Source organism: Balearica regulorum, chromosome 3 (genome assembly GCF_011004875.1).
Source record: "Balearica regulorum gibbericeps isolate bBalReg1 chromosome 3, bBalReg1.pri, whole genome shotgun sequence".
NCBI lineage: Eukaryota > Metazoa > Chordata > Aves > Gruiformes > Gruidae > Balearica > Balearica regulorum.
Genome location: NC_046186.1, coordinates 28728022 through 28747958, shown reverse-complemented (window position 1 = coordinate 28747958; position 19937 = coordinate 28728022). Strand labels below are relative to the sequence as shown.

Sequence of the window (19937 nt, the reverse complement as noted above, 5' to 3'; positions counted from 1 at the left end):
TTCCATCCCTTGCAGGTCCTTTCTCCCCCCACCCCCCCCCCCCCCAGCCCACACACACATCTTTCTCTCACAAAATTTACTTGCATTATTAATGAAGTTCAGTCCTAGCACCAGTGTGGAATCTGAAGGGTAAACTCAATCAGTAGGTTTGAAGTCCTAATCCTGGTAAAGCCAGTATGAATAACAGATGATATTAATCAAGGCACAGTAGATGGTACCTCTTCAGCTATTGCTGTAAATGTGACCTGATTGATTCTATCTGTGTTTTTCCCTCTGTATTTCACAGAGCACATTGATTTAGGAAGATGTCTTTGGCTTATTACCATTAATGTTAGAATGATAGAAAAATGTGCAAAAAGATTTGGGGATTGATGTGAACTGAAAGCCATTATCTGGTTTATTAGCCAATTAGGGATTTGTTTTTAATTATTAGTCTGCTGCAAATATCATGCATTTTATTCTATAAATGGGATTCTATTCTGAATTTCATTAATATATTTTATTCCAGCTGTACACCCTAGAAATTTAGAAGGGAAATTATGACCAGGTCTACACTCTTTTAGAACAAAACAGGATTATCATCGTATTTTCAAACAGATTTCTTCAACCTCAGATTTGTTTTTGTAGGAAGAAAGAGGCTTAGCTTTTTTGTGGAGTATCTTTGGGATGTATTCCAAAGATTAAAAACAAACAAACAGTGGCCCCCCTCCCCCCCCCCCCAAAAAAAACTAGTGGCAAAGCTTGCTGAAAAATTCTTCTCCCATTTCTCCATCCCTTCATACATGCTGCAGTCCACCAACCTCTCAACTGTTTAACACAAGAGTTGTTTTTGTCTTCTAGAATTAGTTGATTTGTTTCATAAATCAGATTTACCAAATGGCCCTCCCTTCCAACAATAGCATCTGTTCAACAGGGAGATCTATAAACAGTATCTTGGGCACAGGGGAAGATGGATGACAACTTCACAGAATCACCAGAATGTCTGTTGGAAGGGTCCTCTGGAGGTCATGTACTCCAGTCTCCATTCCAAGCATTTCTACTGCCAACAGAAAACAATAAATAAGGGAGGGCATGGCTTTGTCTACTTGAGTCTTGAAACTATCTGTGTAGCCTGTTCCAGGCTTGCACTGTCCTCCTAGTGAAGGACTTTTTACTCATGGGCAGCCTGCATCTCCTAAATCACCTCTTGCAGTTATTGCCCCTCATTACCAAGGGCTTTGTCTCCATCACTGTGTAGCTCCCCTTCAAGTACTTGCAGACAACCCTTATATCACCACTTAGTGTCCTCTTCAACAGACTAATGAAGCCCACCTCCCTCAGTCTCTCCTCATAGTTCATGCACCCTGGGCCCCTGACTATTTTGGTAGTCCTCTGTTGGACCTTCTTCAGTTTCTCCACACCCCTCTTGAATAGGTGGGTCACACTTGGACAAAATATTCTAGCTGAGACCTAACCAGCACTGTATAAAGGGGATAGTAATTTCTGTCAGGCTGCTGGCTGCACTCCTCCTAATGTAGTCCCGTACAAAATGTACCTAGTTCCCAAAGGAGAGCACCCTGTTGGCCAGTATTCCACCAGATGTCCACCAGATCATCTTCAGCAGTGCTTTGACTCAGTCTGTTACTTCCCAGGCTCTAAACGTGTGGGCTTGCTTACTCCAGCCCACGGGCAGCACACTGTGCTGTTTCTTGTTGACCCACAGGAGGTTTACATCTGTCCTTCAAGCTTGTCAAAGTCCCTGTAAATTACAGCTATGTTGTTCAATGTGTCAGCCATCTACCGCTAGCATCATCAGGAAATTTCTTAAGCCCACTGTGCTGACAAAAGAAGTTTATTGTGTATCTGACTCCAGAAAGTTGGGAAGAAGAAAGAATCAGCCATGCCCTGGCTCCATCTCACTGTTCCCTTGGTCTTTAACTTGGCTAAAAAGAGGTGTCACTTGTAACGCATCCTGGACAGTCATCCACCCAAAAAGCAGCAGGCGCTGTAGCATTTTTGGACCCTTGCACGACAGTCAGTGGCAGCTGCCTGTGGGAGGATGGAAAGACTGAAGGGCTGAAATTCAATAATCCTTTCTGTTTTGAAACACTAATTAGCTGTCACACAGTTCTGCTGCCGGAGACCTGGCTACTGCAGTGGCCTCTGATTACTGTGATCAGCAGGCAGAGCGCTGAATACAAAAGGAAGGAAGCTAAAGAAAAAGGAACTTCTGAGTGAGGCAAAGGTTGCAAAATAAGCAAAATATTATGTGTTTTGTATCAGTAAGAAAAGGAAATTCATCTGATGTTCTGTTTACTGAGCCAGCAGAAGCTTGCAGTGCTACAGAGTCGATACCCTGCAGTCTTAGAATGGGCCTATTTTATGTCATTTAACAATGTTATATAATAAACGTAGCTTTGTTACTTAGGAGTCCTAAAGAGAGAGCTCCTTTCAGAAGTTGTTTAGTGGATATACAGAATAACTGAAGGCTACATTCAATTATGCTAATTGGTATTGGATTAAATCATCCGATCAAATGGATCCAGTCTAAATTTTGCATGCTACGGTGCAGTGTAAGGTGAAATTTATGTTCTGAGTGCATAAAGATAGCCAGGGATGTCTGCCAAAAAATATATGTTTATAAAATACATTTTTTGATCTAATTTCAAGTTTTTTGAGATTGGTAACTTTCGTATGTGAAAGTCCGTTTGCATCTTGTATATAGATATGTTCTTGATGTCTACTTTCTGTTTATGCCTTCTGTGCCTTGTGTGTTTTATTTTGTGTGTACATGTTCTTTATGGCCACCTTAACTACCCATATAAATTTGTCTATCCACATACTATAGGTAGTTGTCCACTCCCGCTGTATGATTTTTCATCATGCAGGTGACAATGCAGAGCAATTCACCCAAATACCATCCATTAATTTCTGGTTTGGGTGGTTTGGCAGCTCAGCCCAAATACAAAGTTTCAGCAAATGTCACCTTTTGCGTTTCAGGATTACAATGATGAAATTCGTCAGGAGCAGCTGAGAGAACTGTCGTATTTGAACGGTTCTGAGGATTCAGCACGTGGACGGGGCATTCGAGGAAGAGGCATCCGTGTGCCACCTGCAGCTCCTTCAAGGTGTGGTAGCCTGAGCTATTATGCTAATTGCTTTAGAAAGAGTAAACAATGGTAAAACAAGAATAGTTTTAAAAATAAATAAATAAATAAATAAATCACATACACATCATGGTCAGTAAACCAAAATATTTTTCTTCTGATAACTTGTGTGGTCTGTGCTGTGCCAGGTTCTTTGATCTACAGTTCACAGGCTGTAGTGGGTGGTATACAAGTATCAAACTACAAATCAGAGGAGATTATGAAGCCAGTTAAAGGATATTTCTAGGAAAGAATATTGTTATGCCGGTACAGAATCAGTGTGGTACGTAGCATTTAATCATTGGTCAATAAAATAGCATAGTCTATTATAGCAGAGAAGACTGCTAGTGTGGATGGAACTTTATTTGTGAGATAAATACTGGGGTTTTTGTATGCTTATTGTTTCTATGTATATGACATCATATATTATTTGTTGTATGTGTTATCAGTTTTATATGAATTTCATTGGCGTCATCTAAAAACATTGGTGTGTGAATGTTTCCTGAATTCTTCCAAGTATTTTTTCATATATAGGTAACAGATAGCTCTGCCTGTTCATAAGGCCAGTGTATAATCTTAATACACTCTTTTAGACTCATTTTTTACTGTGAACCCTTAAGAAATGTGTTGCCTAAGGCATCTAAGTTACCTAGCTACTTCTAGGCATCCATAGAGATAATTTCAGAATGAGTCCTAAGAAATCCACTTTTACTTTGGAGGAAACAGGATATAGAGGTACCTTATTTTATGCTGACAGAGGAGTTGTTCTTTGGTAATTGAACTGGCTGATCTTGCCTATGACCTTTTTTCCCCTGAAGGCACCTACCATGTTTTCCCTCAGTTCTTCTCGAATGGAATTTTTTAACAGTGCTGTGATGCACACACATAGGATTTTTTACACTTGTCATTCATTACCATGTTCCACTCAAAGTCTTTCTGGGCTCAGAAACCAGTCCTTACACCTAAGATCTTTGAAGAGCGTCATGTTCAGAACAGCACTGCAACAGACTGGAGGTTTTTAAATTAGGTTCAAAGCATAATCAGCGGAGTGCTGGCCCCCACTTTCTGCAACATACCCAACTGACTGGATCAGTTGCACAGATACAGGATCTTGGATGCTTTCCCTATTTTCCAGTCAGAAATCCCAGAAGATTATTATTTTTTTAAAAAAAGCAACTGAAGTATAATAACCTAAATATTTATGCTAATAATTTATGCTAATTATATTTGTGGTGGTGCAGTTGATACACTTGAGGGAAGGGATGCCATCCAGAGGAACCTTGACAGGATTGAGAAGTGGGCCCATGTGATCCTGATGAAGTCAAACAAGGCCAAGTGGAAGTTCCTACTCTTGGGTCAGGGCAATCACCAGTATCAGCACAGCCTGGGGGATGAAGAGACTAAGAGAAGCCCAGCAGAGAAAGACTTGGGGATATTGGTAGATGACAAATTAGGTACGAGCCAGCAATCACAGAATTGTAGAATCGTTTTGTTTGGAAAAGACCTTTAAGATCATCAAGTCCAACCATTAACCTAAAACTGCTAAGTTCACCACTAAACCATGTCCCTAAGCACCACATCTACATGTGTTTTAAATACCTCCAGAGATGGTGACTCAACCACTTCCCTGGGCAGCCTGTTCCAGTGATGGACAACCCTTTCAGTGAAGTCATTTTTCCTAATATCCAATCTAAACCTCCCCTGGTACAACTTGAGGCCATTTCCTCTGGTCCTATCGCTTGTTCCTTGGGAGAAGAGACCAACATCCCTGGCTACAAGCTCCTTTCAGGTAGTTGTAGAGAGTGATGAGGTCTCCCCTCAGCCTCCTTTTCTCCAGGCTAAACAACCCCACTCAGCCACTCCTCAGCCACTCCTCATAAGACTTGTGCTCTGACCCTTCACCAGCTTCATTGCTTGCACCCACAGCCCAGAAAGCCAACTGTATCGTGGGCTGCATAACAAGAAGTGTGGCCAGCAGGTCAAGGGAGGTGATTATCCCCCTCTGCTCTCATGAGACCCCCACCTGGAGTACTGCATCCAGTTCTGGGGTCCCCAGTACAAAAAAGACATGTATCTGTTAGAGCAGGTCCAGAGGAGGGCCACAAAAATGGTTAGAGGGCTGGAACACCTCTCCTGTGAAGAAAGGCTGAGAGAGTTGGGGTTTTTTAGCCTGGAGCAGACAAGGCTCCAGGGAGACCTTATTGTGGTCTTTCCATATATACGGGGACTTTCAAGAAAGATGGAGAGAGACTTTTTACCAAGGCTTGCAGTGACAAGACAAGAGGCAAATGTTTGAAACTGAAAGAGGGCAGATTTAGTTTGGGCATGGGAAGAAATCGTTTTCAATGAGGATGGTGAGACACTGGAAGAGGTTTCCCAAAGAAGTTGTTGGAAGTGTTCACAGTCAAGTTGGACAGGGCTTGAAGCAACTTGATCTCGTGAAAGATGTCCCTGCCCAAGGCAGGGGGCTTGGACTAGAAGATCTTTGAAGGTCCCTTCCAACTCAAACCATTCTGTGATTCTAAAATTGGCTACTGAAACTTGTAGTACAGTGAACATCACAAGCTAGCACTATGGGTTTGGTTGTCTCAGCAGGGAACCAGCAACAGTTCATTCTGCTGCAGGAGCCCTGAGTTCTGTTCACAGCTCTGGATCTGAGTGTCACACACAGTTATACCTGGCACTCACAGTCTTCAGAAAGGGCAGCACACTCAGGAGCATAAAGAACCTCTTTTTAACCAGTGACAGCTTCTTCTGACTTACCAATTAGTACAGTGAAGTGGATATAGCATAAATAAATGGGAGGATGCTAAACCTCTCAGTGCTTGTCTGTATGTACTGTTCTCTCTGCACAGTGAGAGAAAGCAGAATCCCATACTATTCTTCCCTTGTGCTGAACTAAATTAGACAGAAAGAAAAGTTCTTACTCTCCTTTTATACTCTTGCTCTACTTTGCCTTGCAAGTTTCTGCCATCCAGCATCATCTTCTGCCAGTCAGTGTCTCCCACCCACCAATAAACACAAGAATGACAGTGATGACTGCTCTTCTAAAGTAGTTTGAGAGCAACAGAAAAATTCTTCACGTTATTCTTCCTTTAGAACTACTTTGGAGTAACTCTGCAGCTCTGTGAATTACAACGATCCAGAATTTCATTAGTACAAGCAACAAGCGGATCAGGTGTAAAAGGCACTGGACAGCTTCAAAATAATGCCTTTCCACAATATGAGTTCTGCCCGAGATATTGCTTAAAAGTGCTTGACATTGTAGCTGCCAAAACCCCGGAGGTATTCCATACTTTAAATAGTAGTAAAAATAGAAGAGTCTTTAAAATGGAGTAGCACTTGCATGTCCTCCCTTGCCATACACGCCGAAGTGATCACTCCTTTTTGCTCCCCGCAGGGGACGTGGGGGTGCGATTCCTCCACCCCCGCCTGGAAGAGGTGCCCAAGCACCCAGAGGAGCGCCGGTGACCCGTGGAGCCCTCCCTGTCCCACCAGTGGCGAGGGGTGTTCCCACCCCTCGAGCAAGGGGTGCCCCGGCGGTCCCAGGCTACAGACCACCCCCGCCACCTGCACACGAGGCCTATGAAGAATATGTAAGTAACCACATACGTTCATACAGATGTCAGCCAAACTCTGAACATAAAGTACTTCTGAATTGGAAGACTCCAGCCATTAATGCCTCTGTCTCTACCGCTTACCCCCTGCTGGTGAATGATGGTCTGTGTGATGCAGTGTGTCTGCAGACCTGTGTTCCGGGTGACGTGAGTTCGTAGAATTGTTCACAGTGTAGTTTTGGATATGAGAAGGTCGTGCTGGGTAGCTCTCAGGGCCTCACGAAAGAGAAATACAGATATTCTAAAAATTGTATGAAAACTAAAAGTCACTCGTTACTGTAGGCAAGTTCTTAGGAATAACAGATTATATCTTTTATGAGAAAATGGGGCTTTTTTGTTCTTCTGAATCCTTTTTATTGCATATAAATATATATATGTATATTTGTATTCAACATTGTGTTACAGATACATAACAAATAGAAATTCAGTTAATTTTCGTGAAAGCTGATACAATGATGCATATTTAGCATGGAGCAGTACTAACTGTCACCTTTTCTTATGAGGTGTTATAAATAATTGTGCTGTGAACATCAAAGCTTTCAAGTCATCCTCATTAATGTTCCCTCCTGGAACTATCACCATAACAACAGATATCCAAGTAGTGGAGAAAGTACCATCAAATACGATGTCTGACTTTATCCAGCTGTGGCAAATCCGAGGGTAAGATGAACATCCCATCCATTCTGTAATCCTATGTTCCTGGAGAACAGTTGAGAAGACACACTATAATTGAGAAGATGCAGTTTTATTCAGTTAATGGTCTTCCTAGAACAGAAGAAATGAAAATGAAACAGAAATTAATCTTTGTTGGTAAAGCTTTACTCAACCATCTCTATTTGTAGAGCAGAGATTAAATCATGGCCACTTCAAAACAGGGCCGCACATTCTGTTAATGCCAACAGTCACAACTGAACAACAGCTGCAAAAAAGGATGGGAAGAAAGTCACTCTCTGTTATTATTTACCTCAACATATTTTCCATCTTTAAATAAGACAAAAGCCCTGCTAAAAAAGGAATTTTAAAAGTATACCCTTCCTTGATAGATGGTATATTATCTGATAATCTCAAAATGTATGAGATCTTCCTTTCTGTGCAGAACTGCATCTTTTCCTAATCCAGGAGTGACGAATTTCAAAACAGAACCCTCGTAATGTAAGATTATGATTATAAGTTAAGTAAATATTTTCTTTTCTTTTTTTTTGTTTCTTTCATCATCTACAGTATTGGCAAATGTCCTAGAGTATTAAACAGTTCTTAGGGAACATTTCTTATGCTTCTTCTGGATAGTAAATATATAGAAAGCAGGAGGAGTTGAGGCAGCTGGATTATCAGGGTTAGGAAAGCATTCATCCGGTTCTGCATTGTTTTGAAATGCTTACCCTATCAGGATCACAAAATATACACATAATTGAAGGAGTCATTTTAGTTTGTAGATTATTCCAATAAAAACAATCAAAGTATTTCTATTTTGCCAACTTAGACAGTAGCAAGAAACATCTTGTCCTGTAGGACAGATTCAGAAGTTTCCTGTGTCCTTTCAACATTTATATTCCCCAGCTGGGAATATAAGGGCTTCCTCTGTCTTGCTGTCATCCACCAGTTTGCAGTGAAAATCTCTTGCCATTTGGCAAAGACTTCTAAGTGCAATCTAAATCATCTTCATATCTTATGGACTGAGATAATAATTAAAACTCTGTTTGTGTGTGGGTAGAAGTTCACTGTCATATATCTATATATGGATTTGTAAATTTTATTTTAGGGGAAAATATTTTTAATTTTGCAGGAAGTAATCAACACTTTTTTTCTTTCCAAAAAGAAACGCTACATCACATATTTGACTGGATACCAAAAGCAAGTGGGTCTATTTGTTGACCAGCAACAAATGTCATGTGTAATTGTTGTTCTCTCACACTGAATCCTACAGATGAAAAACTAATTTATAATGAATAATTTATCTAATTTACTTTGTCTCATTTTCTGCTTGTAGGCAACCCACAAGCATATTACAATTTCTTTATGTGTTGATGTTTTTCATTTTTGAGTACAGTATTTCACTCCAATTGTTGCCTACTATCTGCAAGCACCATTGGTTTGATTAGTTGTGCACATGAATGCAATGTCATTAATTGTGAGTATCCGTATTTTTAATTTTTCTTTGCTCTAATAGAATATAGTCATTTGAATGCTGAGCTGAAAGTGAACTCAAGAATAGAATAAAATGGCTGCAGCAGATTTTTTTTTTAAATGATTAAACAGCATTTCCTGAAAAAAATCTTTAGATATTTGCTCAGCACTACTAATCAGTGATTGTATTGACTGTTTGACCTTGAAACTTCGAACTGTTCAAATCGGTTTGGATAAGCATTTAGAAGTTTGGATCCCTCCTTTGTAATTATCTGATATGTAAATATTTTGATGTTTCGTGATGGCCTTTGTGAGAGTCCATAAAAGCAAATGCCTAAAGGTTTCTCAAGAAAGGTGAAGTCTTGTGGTGAATATATTCACATTCAACATTTTGAATGTCAAGCCCACAGGGAAAATAATTTGGAACAACGTTCAGAAAAGAAGAGGGTGAGAGAGGGAAGGGGAAATGACACGCCTCACGCCTTTTTCTTTACTCGCTTTTGAAACAGGTATATAGCTTTTATAGGGTGCAGGATAGATAGTATCTCAGAGGCACTTTGGAAGACTACTCACAGGAAGAGGAGGTACAGACATTAGAAGATATGCGCAAAAGGGAAGAAATAATTACTACATAAACCTTCCTCAATTTAAAAACAGCTCGTTGTGTGTGAATTTGGATGGAGAGCTTAAGTAACAGCTGCTGTGCAGCTTCTGGGATCAGAGAAGTGGTCCTGGGTTTGTAACCGGTGAATAAGAGTGCTGTTCAAAGTGACTAGCCTTAGTTCAGTGTGACCAAGCCGTACGTGCTCCCCTTCTGCTGAAGGAGACGTCCGCTAAAGTGCAGTTCAGAGCAGAAGCTTGAACTGGTCACTGTGAACCTTCCTCAGAAGAAGCTTCTTTCACAAAGCTGAACTGTCATTACTCTCGGAGGTGTAATTTTACACCTCTAATCCATAAACACTGCCATGCTAAAGGTGCCCTTAGCTGCTGAAAAGGATTCAAAACTTCATTAAGAAACAGCCTTCTGGACCTCAGGTGTTTTTTTTACTGGAAACCACGCAGTGTGGTTCTTCATTAAATGCATTATGGATCATACTTCTACTCCTTCTACAAATGCAGTACACAAATTAATTTGAATTATTGCTTAATTCTTCCTTCCATGTGTACCAATATGTGCCATGACCAGTTGGTAGCAATGGCTCGGTCTGGAATTTTTCAGGAGCCATCAGGCTCCTCAGTTAGAACTAATGACAAAAAGGCTGTTTGGGATTTATCAAACAAATTTTGTAAATTAGGTTCATATTCTACATTGCATTGAGCAGAGATGTTTTGAGTGAAGAGAACGGTACTGGAACTGCATTTTAATTACATCTTTTAAACTTAAATCTTGCACAATTGTGGTCTGAGACATAGCTTTGTCCGTTAGACAGCTGATGTCCCATCTACAAATCTTACAGTGTTTCTATATCAGTGCACCAAGATAGGAGATGGTAAATGAAAATGAGTTCAAATATTGTTTCAGCCCTGCATCATCACCTTTATTGACAAGGACAACAGTAAGATTGATTGTGTGCCATTTTTTCTTTACAAAGGTTAAGATTTGTTTGGTTGGACTTCTACTTTTATCATCTACTCGAAATATAGTAAGGAAAATTAACACAATCTTTACAGATTGAGGGGAGACATCTGGAGTCATCTCTCAACAAGAATAAGCAACTTTAAAGGCTAAGGTCTTGTCGGCAGCTTATGAAACAGGCAATAGACATGACTGAGATTCATGATTTATATGAAAGTGAAGAGTGAGAAGTGCTTGAGTAGATCTTCCCCTGGAAGGAGCATCTTCTGAGGCAATAAAGCCCGTGTTCAGCACAATGTATTTTAATCTGAGCATCCAGACTTTTTCACTCAAGATTAAAGCTAAATATTTGAAGGGTCCTTAACCCAAATAGAAGCCAAAAATACCATTGCTTTCAGATCCTGTTTTGGAAGTCATTTGACTCTGGAGCTGTATTTTTGCCTTCTGAATCAGAAGCTAGTAATGAGCTGTGCAGTGATTTTTCTTTACTTTTTTAAGAGCTATGGTGAGCTTTGCTGAGAGGTCTAACACGAGTCTAGAAGTGACTTAGCACTCGTTCCCTTACCCCAAATGCAAAGTATTACCAAAACAGAATAAATTTGGGGCTAACATACACATTACTTTTACATTTTACTTGCACTTGCATTTTTATTCCTGGATAAGAAAAGAGAGTTTTTACTCCTGGATAAGAAAGAGGACTTTTGCACAGAAAGCCACTCATCTTAATGTGAATGCTTAGCTGAGCTTCTTGTATTTAGAAAGAAATATATAATTTGTTTGCAAGAAATAGGCCAGTCTGTCGAGACACTGAGAAGCTGGTGCTGCTCCTAGGTCCAGGACAGCTAGATTAAAGAGCAATATTAAATGCAAATATTCTTTCTCGCCTCTCATTTCACTGATCAAACCAGCCAAATGCTGCTGCTTGTTATCTTCTGGAATAAGTGAAGAGCAATGCTTTTAGAAAGTCACTGGAAAAGAACCACACAATAAGATAGATTGTGCTTTTAATGTCACGCTGTTCTTCCTCTCATTTCAAGCTATTCAAAACGAAAGCAAATGCCACATTCGACTGTTTATTCTAACCTCAATGGTTATTTACATGTTTCAATAGTTTTCAAACAAACTGAAACAACTATGCTCATGTTTATTCAGTGCCAAACTAGACAATGAAAAGACTGACAATAAGAGGCATTTTTCTCACACTTTAACATTTTAAAAAGAATAATCAGCATTTACATGTGACTACGATCCCCAAAATTGCGACTGCGGAGGCTCTGTTCAGTATTTTAAACTGGAACTTGTAGGGCTTTAAAATCCGTTCTATCTGCCACTTCTGAACGTGGATGGAAACTGTGTGTAAAGACCTACACTTCCTCTTCGTGGCATGTTTGTGCCTGTTAGTGCTTTAATGAATATGTTAAAGTGAGCAATTGGTACTTGATTCTGCTACTTTTGAAGTCCATTCCTATAATCCCAGTAGGATATTCTCAGTGAGAGTGAGGCCCAGACAACTAAGACGACTTGTTCCAAACCTTAAAATAGTGAAATATATTGGATATAATGATAGTCAAAGGGGATTATTTTTATTTTTTTCTAAATTACTATTTCCAAGCTTTAAGATGTACCACTTACATATTTCTGTGCCTCTTTTGGATGAAACAAAATCAATGAAGAACGTACTGAGACTAAAGAGCATTTGAGTAAAGCTGGAATTATAGACATGGGAATCTGCATGGCTGAAAAACATATTGATTAAATATGATTGATTACCTATTTATGCCCAAGGCACTTAGGAAAAGAGCTAAGCTATATTCAACATACATCTGCTGTGACTTGAAAAATCAAATTTTATTTTACCATAATAGCAATAAACAGGATAATGTTTATATTATCTGAAAGACCCTATTGAGCTTTAGAAGAATGCTGTGAATGATGGTCTCATGAAGGTAGAGTGGATTTTTCTGTTAGTTTTTCAAACTTTGGAGAATTTGGTCTGTTGATAGTATAAATATATTTATTGCAAAAAAATCAAAAAACATAAATACAGAATTAAAGCAGTAGCAACTTCTCTGGATTTTTCTAAGAGCAAAAACCACAGTCAGCATTAAACCTTCAGTGTCTGAGAACCTGCAGTTCTTGAGTTTTTTGCTTACCTGTGCAAACTGTAGTTTGGTTCTTATTTTTATAGATGATATCTGAATAAATCAGGCTTGCTCCATGAAACCAAAGGAACTATCCTGAGAGCAGTGCACCAATAAATGTGAACAGTGCTTTCAGATTCATCACTGCTATGAATTTCTCACAAATTGACAATGTACTCTAAAGCAGACTTTATTATATCGTTTTCTTGATTCGTTTTGATTTGATTGTAATAATCATAGTTATTCAGTGGACTAAACTTTACTCATAAAATATATAAAACTCTAGCATCTACTTATAAATTCTGCAGAAGGATTTTTTGGAGGATAAGCTCTTCTGTCGTCCTCTTCATGCTCTCCTTACTTGGCAAAAATTGTTCTCTCCTTGACATTAGTTATCAAGTTTTCAGTTCAAAATTATTTTCTATGCTAGACAGAGTATAAAAGAAAATGCTGATGCAGCTGTACATGTTTTAGTATTATACATGATGTTAATACAACTACAACCTAATAAATATTTATATTTGTTATATTGAGATCTAAGTGAAGGGCATCTCTCAACTGATTATCCAGCCTTCATATGGTCCTTAAATATTCATAGTGTATGCGGTTATATTCATAAGATCCCACATAAAAAATATATGCAGTATTCTCCATAGAGACAGAATTTGTCTGCATCATGCAATGCACCATTTGATCATTAAACAGTGTGATTGTTCAGGAGCCTGGTACCAAAAATACTTGTCTACTGTCGCTTGGACCTATCACAACTTGTCACTTGGCTATTTATCTGATGGGGAACAGTCTTGGTTGGTGCAAAATAACTCTATAGGCATTTGGTGGTTAAACATTATCATGTGACTGTATGTCCACCCATGTTATCCTTTTTATGACAGGTTGCAAAGATGAATTAGAAACTTTATTTTTTTTTTTTTTACAGACTCCTGCAAACTTAGAGAATTGCTGTTAAAGACTTGGGACAAGTCCAATTTAATTAGAGTTGTTGAGAGTTTGGTTACTGTATGAATTCAGCTCAGATGGAAGGCTTGAGTTTTCTCTTTCACTTCTCAAAGTTTCTTACCCGGATTTAGTCCACCGAGGTACTAAAAAGTTAAATAATTTTGGACTGCAAGATTCATTATGACTGGTGAGTTCTTGGGGAGCCAGACACATATAAACTCTGTGGTAATGAGAAAAGCTCGGTCCAGGCTGCTGTTTCTTGCAGACTGGTAAGCACAGAGGCTTCAGCTCTGCCAGGCAATTGCAGGAGCCTTGAGCTCTGGGTTCAGGAAGGGCTCTGCGTGATACGATGCCACGGCACTTAACATTATCACACCAGCCTTGCCTCCAGCATACCAGTCTTACTCATGTATTTTTCAGTCTAGCCTTTTGGTAAACTCAGATTAGTGACTTTTTGTTACAGTTGTAAACAGAGTGCTCTTTTTATCAATAGATTTTGTGTACAGCTAACAGAGTACTTCTGGCTTGTGTGTTATCTTTATTTATTAGGAATTTTCACTGCAGCTAAAACATGAGCTTTATTAATATAGTGAAATGCACAGTTTAGGACATGCTTTATATCAATTGAAAACTTTGATTGATTGTTCCAAAACAGTATTTTACTGAAATTTTGAGGGCATGTATTTAAAAAAATACTTCATTTTGCAGGAAGCTTTCATCACAGTTCATCTATGTTCTTCTCTTTGTGACACTGTCATCTTGCAAAAAACGAAACTGCAGAGATACATATTTAGAAACTGCACTTAAAATCAAAGACAAGCATGACAGAGCACTGTTCTGTTTCATTCTCTGGCTGATGGGCCTTTTAGCCAGTTGCCTCTATCAGTACACTTAATGCTTACTCGGGATAATTGAAAAAGAGGATTTGTATTTGGCGCAATAAAAGGCCTGAAAAGTAGTCTTACATGCCTGTAATCTTTTTTCCCTCATTATGTTCAGTGCATTTGCAACTCTGAATTTCACTTATACACTGGAAGAAAAAGGTTTGTGCTAGATGAATTATCTCATATATTTGGGTGCAGAAGCACCTGTCCAGCAGCATGCCTTTTTTTTCTGGGTGTTTAAGGGCGGCTCAAATATGTATGCAAGCCTAGATTTTCATACACATAGGGCTGCATATATATACCCCGTGTGTATATTGTTGCAGACAAAGCTGGCTGAAGCTGTGCCTTGGATGTGGGCCATCTGCAGACACACGGCAGCTATTGCTTCCCCAGAGGCAGCATATGAATGTCCCGTTATCTACTGCTTTGGAAGGAGAAGGGTTTATGACTCTCCAACTGCCTTAGCATTTCCAGTAAATCCTTGCTAGGGTATAGAGATACATACTTGCATTCTGATAGGGATATGCGTATATGTTATCCATAGCTCCAGCACAGAGAAATGTGGTCCGTTTCTTCCAGCACGTCTGTTTATAAGGACTTCATTGCGCAGAGCTCCTCTGCAGCCAGCACTGTGCGTAACTGTGAAAGGAACCAGTCTGAAGGATCAGAGAAATAAAATTTAAAGCATATATTTTCTTTTCTAATAATACAGTTTTGGAAGAAAAATGTACATGTAGAAAATAAATACAGAAAGAAAGAAGATAGTAACAAGTATTTAAAAGAATAGTTTTACTTGGATAATCAGATGAACTGAATGAAGTACACATTTTTTTTCCCCTCTTGAACTTCTTTAGCAATGGTGGTATTAAATTGACTGGGACATTCATATGGATACCTATTTGTCAGATAAATAGGACAATGTTGTTCTCAAGTATGCTCATTTTTAAAACAATTAGTTCAGTTGTATTTTATCAAAGGTGCAGACTTAGTGTACCTCTTTAAACTGTAGCAAAAATGTTGAGAAAATTGATCTTGTTATGAAACACAATACCTTGAGTTTGACCTATAGGGCTCTTAGAGAGTGTAGCAATCACTAGAAGAGGGAGATGCAGTATAATGGCTCTGGGACAATAAACTAGAAGACTAGAGATGAAAAATGTCCGTTCTCCGCACAGACCTGTTTTTTTCCAGATGAAATTATGGTTGCCTGCATTTTAATAGCTTCTACAGTCATTATAAGTGCTGTTACTCATAGACAGCTAATAGCTCTCTTTGACTACCTGCTGTTGTTTTGTAGCTCTTGGTATGGTGTAAAAATCTGTGGAGTGCAACATCTGAAATCATAAAGAGTGCAATGTTTTTTAAGTGAAATTACATAAGTAAATACTTCTTATATATTAGAATCATAAGAATACGTTAGTATCCCAAGGACACTCATGAAAACATACCACCGTACTACCTTATGCAGTACAGTAAAACTGCATTTAAATATTTCTCAAAATCAGTGTATCTGTCCAAGTGGAGTACGTAACATTACGTATCAGTTCCTAACAAGGTGCTTTAGCTGTAGCCTTGGTCTTCGTACTGTCCTCCAACTCCTTCGGGCCAATTAGTGAATTAATAATCCTTTACATAACATACTACCACCAATTCTTTTGATCAACGAATGTCTGTCAGATGCAAATTATTTAAGTCTGAAGGAGGGCACAGCAACTTTAAGGTTAGAAACCCTGTATCTTGTTACCTTTTATTTGGACTTTCAGTCCCTGATTGTTGTCTCTTGCTGTACACCCTTGCAACTTCAGATATCCAAATTTTTAGAAAGCTGAAATAAAATAAAAAAACAAAAACAACCAGATATCCCAAAAGTGAGTCTTATTTTGGGGCAACATATAAATCATGTACTGTACTGAAGTATTTTAATATTTTATTTTCTCTTTCCCTCTGTTAAAATCACACAGCTTTGCTCAGTTTCCTTTCGTAGGTATTTTTCAAAAACTTCTCTAAATAAGTTGTTAACACTATTTCTGAGGAATAAGCTGTGAAATGAGCAAGTATACATTTGAACTATACACATTTGGATATTTTAAAAATAAGATTACCCAAGACAATCTTTTCCTGAACCATTTTGCTCATGGCTGGATTTCTACAACCACATGCAGTTGTCTTTGTCAAGACTTTGCATGCCTGTACCAGTCCTCACACATGCTGCAGCTAGGAGTTTTCTGAAATAACACGCATTAAAAGAAAATACATTGAAATGCAAAATATATTTCTTTCTATTTTACCAACCAGTTACCATCAATCGTTCTACTTTTTGGGCAAACACTAGCTGTACTATTTAACTGACATGCAGAGTTAAAATGTATGCTCATTTCTTTTAAAACAAATCTTATTTTAAGGATATATAATTCCATTTTTATTAATTGTTTGCATGTCATTGCAAAAAATAGCTTCAGATTTGATTTGGCTTGGTTTGTTTTTATTGTCAAAATTGGTCAGGTATGTAAAAGTTTAGCATGTTGTTTTAATTTTAATTAATCATCAGTAATAATAAAAAAATAAGTGCTTTTAAACTGAAACAGAATTTTGGAAATTGGGAATTCCAAGTATTTTTGACAGAACTGCATCAGTTAATCAGATGGTATACAAATTTTACCTCTGTCATGGGGAAAATTCCCGTAACCACAGACTTTAGTAAACTAGTAATAATTTTACTCCAGTCTATTGCAATCTGAGTAGAAGTAAAATACTAAAATTGACAGTCCTGATGAAGAACAATGGTTATAAACAAGTAAAAGCAAGTCAAGGTTGTGTAAATCAGGCTGTAGGGGAAATGCAGAAGGGACCTGTGTTTTGTTGCCAGTTAAATTTTGGCAAAATTAAATGTGGACACTGTAGCTGGGAGGAGGAGAAAAAAAAGCAGAGAATCACAGAAATGCGGTTGTTGAGTCTGAGTGCATCTATCAAATAAATCAGAAGCCGCAATACTTTGGTCATTTTTCACTTTCCTTGAACAGCCCTTTCTCTTTCTTGCAAGGCCACCCGTCATGCAAACACCCTAAACAAATAAATCCAAAAAGTCATTCAGAACTCTTCTAACTTGTTTCTCTTGAGGTCCCTATTATAAGTTGCCGTTCTGGAAAAAGCAGCAGAGGTGTCTTGTATGTGCTAAACATAACACTGAGCAACAAGAGAAAAAAAAAAAAAAGATAATTTTTCATTGTGTTATATTCCTTTCACTCATGTTTCATTTGTTTCTTTTCTGAAGGGTAAAAAAATCTCTCCAATGCAAGTGATTTGTCTTGTATTTGCATAATCTTATTTTGTGTGGTCATCGTGAAGTGTAATTACAAGTGAGGTTACTACATCAGTTGTAGCTGCAGTCAATAACTGTATGGCTGAATCAGTGGTTAATATGTGTACTATTTCTATTTCCATGCACAGTGCAGTCGGAAGAGGAGTGAGAGTGTTCTCCTCCTGCAGAATCCGTTGCAGCCCAGTGTTGTAGTATCCACATGGGTAGGGAGCATCGGGAATGAAGCTTTAAATCCCCAAAGGCAGAGGAAGAACTGAAAGTTTGAGTCTTGCATCTTGGATGAATTAAATGCTGGATTAAAAAAAGAGTGAAAGGACTACTTTTACTCTACTCTCCTAGATTTCTTTTTAAAAGAAAGACTGGACCTCTTGCAGGTTTTTTACAGAAAACGTGCACACCTCACCATCACAGAGGTCTCAGTGCTGAAAGCAGGACTTGCCTTCCTGCAATCCAAACAATGGCACCTAAATCTTGGAGAGGATCAAGCTCTGTTTTCACCCTTTCCAAGAAGACAGCTGAAGGGTACTAAAGGGTACAGCACTGTAGGGTACCATTCTTAGCTACCAAAGTTTTCCTGTACATCATACAATAAAGTACATCCATCTTGGATGTCATTAATTCCTGTATGGAATGTAAGATCCTAAATCACTCAAAATTTGCAAACAAAGCATGCTTCTCAGTCTTTAAATTGCTTCTGAAAACAGGCCTTAAATTCTAAATAACTTAGGTTTTGTTTTTTTTCTTTTTTTTTTACATGCCATTCATTTTGTAGAAAACTTATGGGGAAAATATTATTCTAGCTTTTAAAAAAAAATTCCTACCTATCTGCTTTGACGAGTCTATCACTTTCCTAAGAGGAAAGCAGACTACAATGTGGCAAGGAGGCAATACTGTTTTGATAGTCCCTGATTGAATGAGGACATTGTTGAGGTGAAATTCAATTTTGAAAGAAGAGACTTTTAAAGGATCTACTTTCTTTCATCAGGACCTCAGTTGAGCTGTAGACAGAGTACGCAATGATTTGTTGTTTGTGTTGGAGGAAAGGAATTGTTGTGAACAACAACGCTTCCAGTCTGTTTGGAAAATATCAACTCATCCATACTTGATCAGAATTTATATATTTGGGGATAAGCAAACAGGTCACTGGATACAGTCTGAGAAACTGTTTAAAATTCTGTAGAGCAGAAGTAATTAATGAAAGTTGAAAGACGTTAAAATAAACTTCCCAACTTCAGTAACATGAGACTTTTCCTTCCCTAGTTGGGAGATGATTTTGTTGAATATTTCCTTGAAAACTGTGTATCTATGTTACCACAGTACATGAGTGTATGAATTTGTATGACTTAGATGTTGAGTAGGTATGATGTTAAACTAGAACATTATTTTGGGGAGGAAATTATCTTTAGTTATTATTCATGTGTTTTCCATCCTCTCAAAATGATGCACGGTGACATGCATCAATATGCTTATGCATCAATAATTTGTTTTGTAAAGAACATTTTGCTCTGCTAAAAGTGCTGGTTAATTTTACACTGTAAGTGTTATCAGCGGAGGCTGTCTTCTTGAACTGTCCTGAGATTTGCTGACCTTCTTAGAAAAACAAAATGAAAAATCCAAGGATATACTTTGTTTCTAAGTTCAAAGCGTTATGAACCTAATGCTTATTTATTTCTTGAAGCCTGCTTGATTCAGCCTAGAATTTTATGACTGCTTTATCATTTCCTTATTAAGTAAAAAAAATTTCTGAAAGTCCACATAAAAAATGCTGTAAAAAAGACCAAGTATTGCCATAGCCTACTTCATCTGTTGAGAGGAGAAGAATATAGAGGTGAAGAAAATGAAGACCAAATTAACAAAACCAGCAGGATTCTCAGGATTCATACAGGTTTGCATATATGAAATATAAGTTGTCTAATCATCGTGGTCCTTAAGACTGCATGTTAAAAAAAAAAAACCAACAAACAACAAACAAACCAACAAATGCATTGGGCTTTTGGAGATAATGATAGTCGGCATTTTGTGTTGGCAGGGGGTCATGCAAGCCTGTTTTCCATCTCCTGAGCAAAGTTCAGAAGTACAAGCAATGTAATAAGTCAAAAATCCATGAATGCGTCATTGTAAATCCAGAGTGGCTCTTCTGAAAAATGAGATGGAGATCAAAGTAAGCACAGTTGTATTTCTAGGTAGAAAATTA

General features: G+C 38.3%; 1 protein-coding gene and 1 long non-coding RNA gene across 6 annotated transcripts in view; both read left to right on the top strand.

Annotated features, from left to right (window-relative positions):
- The window catches only part of LOC142600939 (uncharacterized), a 734111-nt gene that overhangs the window by 498172 nt on the left and 216002 nt on the right, over positions 1–19937 (top strand). The window lies entirely within an intron of this gene.
- The window catches only part of KHDRBS2 (KH RNA binding domain containing, signal transduction associated 2), a 380284-nt gene that overhangs the window by 249004 nt on the left and 111343 nt on the right, over positions 1–19937 (top strand). For all 5 annotated transcript variants that reach the window (XR_012834428.1, XR_012834430.1, XR_012834432.1 and 2 more), the window contains exons 5-6: positions 2980–3107; positions 6526–6721. Coding sequence is in view for 1 of the 5 variants with exons in the window: in XM_075747410.1 (XP_075603525.1) it covers positions 2980–3107; positions 6526–6721 (324 nt within the window). In the remaining 4 variants the exon portion in view is untranslated. The remainder of the gene's footprint in view (positions 1–2979; positions 3108–6525; positions 6722–19937) is intronic.